The 3,735-nt window shown below is 35.2% G+C and overlaps 1 protein-coding gene across 1 annotated transcript; it reads right to left on the bottom strand.

Annotated features, from left to right (window-relative positions):
- Positions 1-1,116: 1,116 nt before the first annotated feature.
- Cabs1 (calcium binding protein, spermatid associated 1) lies at positions 1,117-2,444 on the bottom strand. Its single transcript, XM_051198219.1, has one exon. The coding sequence runs from the start codon at positions 2,413-2,415 to the stop codon at positions 1,240-1,242; it is 1,176 nt and encodes a 391-aa protein (XP_051054176.1). The 5' UTR covers positions 2,416-2,444; the 3' UTR covers positions 1,117-1,239.
- Between the last annotated feature and the right edge of the window lie 1,291 nt (positions 2,445-3,735).

Genomic DNA, 3,735 nt, shown 5'->3' on the forward strand with positions numbered 1-3,735 from the left:
GCTTAGATGAATTTATCATCCTTATTTATGGAAATTTTTTTAAGTTTTAGAGTATATTTTAAATAGTATTCCAATTAATTTCCCCTGTAAGTGATTGTTTGGAGATATACCATGATATCCATGACCAGAAGTACATTTAATCTCATATGAAATGTTTGTTTGTGGGTTTAAACACAGTACCATGTTTATCCTCATCCAGAGTCTATTTAAACCTCCTCTCATAAACAATATTTGCTTTCATGTGCCTTACTTTCCAATTTTAAAAATGGATATGTATAGAATAATACTATTTCTGTTTTTTAAGCAAGCCTTTTAATATTTACTATATGACTCTTAAGATTATGAAATATCAAACACATCACACACAGTAAACCAGTTGCTTCCAGAATGATTTATTGAGGAGAATCATCACACTGACAGCAGACCCATTTGGGAAGTCTGTATCAGAAAAAAAAAAAAAGATGAAGATTTGCATCCTAGAATTGCTAACCAACTGCCTAAGAAGAGTACAATATTCAATGTTGAGGATCTGAAAAAAATGACAAAAATTCAGGTTATAAATCTTAACAGGAAAAATATTAAACCGATTCATGTTTATACATTATTTTTCAAATAAACACATATGTAAAACTAATATTTTGTTTTAGTTAGCATCAAATATGAGTCAAGAAGTATTTTGCACACTATTCATGGGTGTTAAGCAATTACAAGAAAGCTTTAATTCTTACATTAGTGAGGGTTTCAAATATATATTCTAATAGAAGAGAATCACATTTATGATATTAACAAGGAAAATTTTAGAATACAAGTTTCAGAAAACTTTTTAATGCTTCAGTAATTTTTACATGTTACTTGATTAATGTTATAGCCTTAATTTTACTAAAGTATAATATTTAGAATTAGCTGAAATGACATATTAAATGTAGCAAGAAATGGGTTGCTCTTTTCATTTCTTAACAATCTAGTGTGGAATATTTTGCATTAAGGTAAGTTTTTGTTTAATAAGCCATGATATCCAGGAAAGTACTGAGATTGCTGGTTTTAAAATTGTCCTTAGATATATTCTGCTACATGACCTCTATCTGTAAACATCTGTATTTTCTAATACTTGCCTTCAGTGCCCACATTATTTTTTATTTTTTCTTTTCAAGATTTTTCTTTTTGGGTAACTTCTTAGACATTAAGACTATCTTTTAATTCATTGTGTACTTCTACGTGGCTTCCCTTATGTTGTTGCTTCTACATCATCAGTTCATCGGGATCTTCTTTCAGCAATTGGAAGATACCTGTGTCAGTGGTAGAAGAGTCCTCCTTGTGTTTAGGGGTGTCTACTATAGTGGTCACTACAGGAATCTCTGTGACCTTAGTTGCAAATTCTGTTGTATCATTATCACACAGATCTTCTGTTGTGTCATCGGTTGGTTCCTCCATAATGTCTGTGGTTTCTGAGGCAGGAACAATGAAGTCATACCTGGATTCAACAGCAGTAAGCAACACAGAATGGGTCTCTGCTTCATTCATAGTAGTCTCTTTCTCCATCCAATCATTAACTCCATCAGTTGATTCCTCATCAGTGAAAGTGTCTTCTGGGTTATCTTTGGCTTTTTCAGCAGAGTTAGTGAGTTCAAAAACAGTGATGAATTTTTCCTCATCTGAGTCAGTTAGTTTAGTCACAGTTTTGGGGCTATCCTCTGGAACAATCAGCTCAATTTCAGTTATGTTCTCTTCTGTAACTTTGGTTATGTCTGGAGTGGTGGCGACCTCTTTTTCAGTAGAGGACAGTATCTCAGCCTCAGGACTCAAGGAGTCGGTGACCTGGACAGTGCCATCATCAGGGTCATTGGAAGTGGTTGAAGAACTAATACCAGTTTCTGTGTTTTCATCTGGAAGTGGGGAGGTGTCCACCGAATCGGTAGTGTTGTCCTGCAAGATGCCAGAGAGCTCAGTAGTAGGTAGGACTTTGTCTCCTGTGTCAATGGTGGCTAAGATGATATCTTCTTTTGCCATGTTACTAGAAAAATCTATTAAAGAAACAGTACCAACTGGGGTTGAGATGTTTCCCATTTTCACTGGAACGAAATTTTCAGTAATTGACTCCTTCGCTTTGGAGTTTGTAGTTTCAGTTGGAGCAGTCATTTCTTTCTCTGGAGGAGTTGTTGACTTCAGGGTGGGCTCAATATCATCTTCTAACTTGACTTTTTCCTTTGTAGGTGTGAGCTTGTTGGCTGTAGTAGAAAAATCACCATCTGGTGTGCATTCATTTACTGAAGTAATGTGGTCTCCTTCAGAGGTAATTGTTGTTTCTGATTTAGGAACGGTGTTGTCAGCCCCGAAGAAAATGGCTGCTTCTGTTGGTGTTTTACTGGTCTCTCTTGGTGGATGAGAATAAATTTCGGGTGATCCATTTTCAGCCATGGGGCACAGGAGCACTGAGCACACTCTCACAGGTCTTTGCTCTGAGCTTAGTGGCATCCCTGAGCAGGTGAGCAGTGATCAGTATAGTGACTAAAGCACTGGTCATCATGGGTATTGTTACATCAACTACCCAGGTTATGACAAAAGCTTGCCCCAGAGGCTGTTTCCTGGCTGAAATTAGACATTTACTAGAATAATTATTAATATTAGAGGAAAAGATGACAAGATGACAGAGTTCTGATTATAAAATAAAAATCCACACTAAAAGCTTTATTTTGAAAGGACCTAGGACTTAACATATTTGTGCTTACAGGCATGTGCCTTCTGATATGGCACTGGTGCCCTTGACACAGACACACTCAAGCTTGCTAAGTATTCTGTGACTTTGTATCAGTAATGGAAACTCTGAAGGACTGATGTATTGGCATCTTTTTGAGATCAGTTATTTTACAAATAAGTGACTGTTCTTTGGGAGGCAGAGCCACATTCTTCTCTGAGATTCATGGTGCTCAAATGTTCAAAGTTTAAAAGCACTTTTGGTAAAGAATTAAAAATAGAAAAGATGATTATGTAGCAAGGCTTCAGTCAGCTTTTTTTTCTTCTGAGAGGGACATTTTATTTTTATGTAGGCATGATCAATAATAATAATAATAATAATAAAAATAAATTTAGATTGGTAAGGCTTTCCATATTTTCTTCATTAATGTGAGGAATATAGGTTCACATCATCATACCATCCCCCAGTGTCTTTGTTGGTATAGGAATGCCCTCAGTGTCCCAGATAAGGAAGTTGTAAGATAGGAACAGGTCCAGATTATTTGTTTTTAAATAGGTATCATTAATTAATAGAGAAATACATAGAATAAAGTCATTCTCTAAATTAGCTGTTGTATATGATAGATTGCTTGTGTGTTAAACAGAATTGGAACCATGAAGAAAACGGTCTTTCATGTATTCTCCAGCAAGCTATGCCAGATGAAGAGATAATTCCATCTTCATCAATGCTAAATTCAAAATAGCATTTAACTTTCAGAATTATTTTTATGGTTACATCAACCCTTTTATTACTAGTATTGCTGTGAGATACAGTCACATTGATTGTTGCACTCATTTCTCTAAAGGCAAGTGTTCTCTCATTATCTCTGCTTTCCAAGCCCTTCATGTTTGAAAGAAATACTTTACCTTGTATATAATTTGTTAAAGTTCACAAAGTATGTGGTGAGTTTTAAAAGTCCCAAAACAGACTACTTCCTTCAGGAAATACAATGTGAAGAACTATATTTCTTTGTAGATGATTGGCATCACAGACATTACCTGATT

Source organism: Phodopus roborovskii, unplaced genomic scaffold (assembly GCF_943737965.1).
Source record: "Phodopus roborovskii unplaced genomic scaffold, PHOROB, whole genome shotgun sequence".
Lineage (NCBI taxonomy): Eukaryota > Metazoa > Chordata > Mammalia > Rodentia > Cricetidae > Phodopus > Phodopus roborovskii.

Bases quoted from the DNA above. Each gene is read 5' to 3' on its own strand.
- Cabs1 (XM_051198219.1), bottom strand. From the start codon at position 2,415: ATGGCTGAAAATGGATCACCCGAAATTTATTCTCATCCACCAAGAGAG.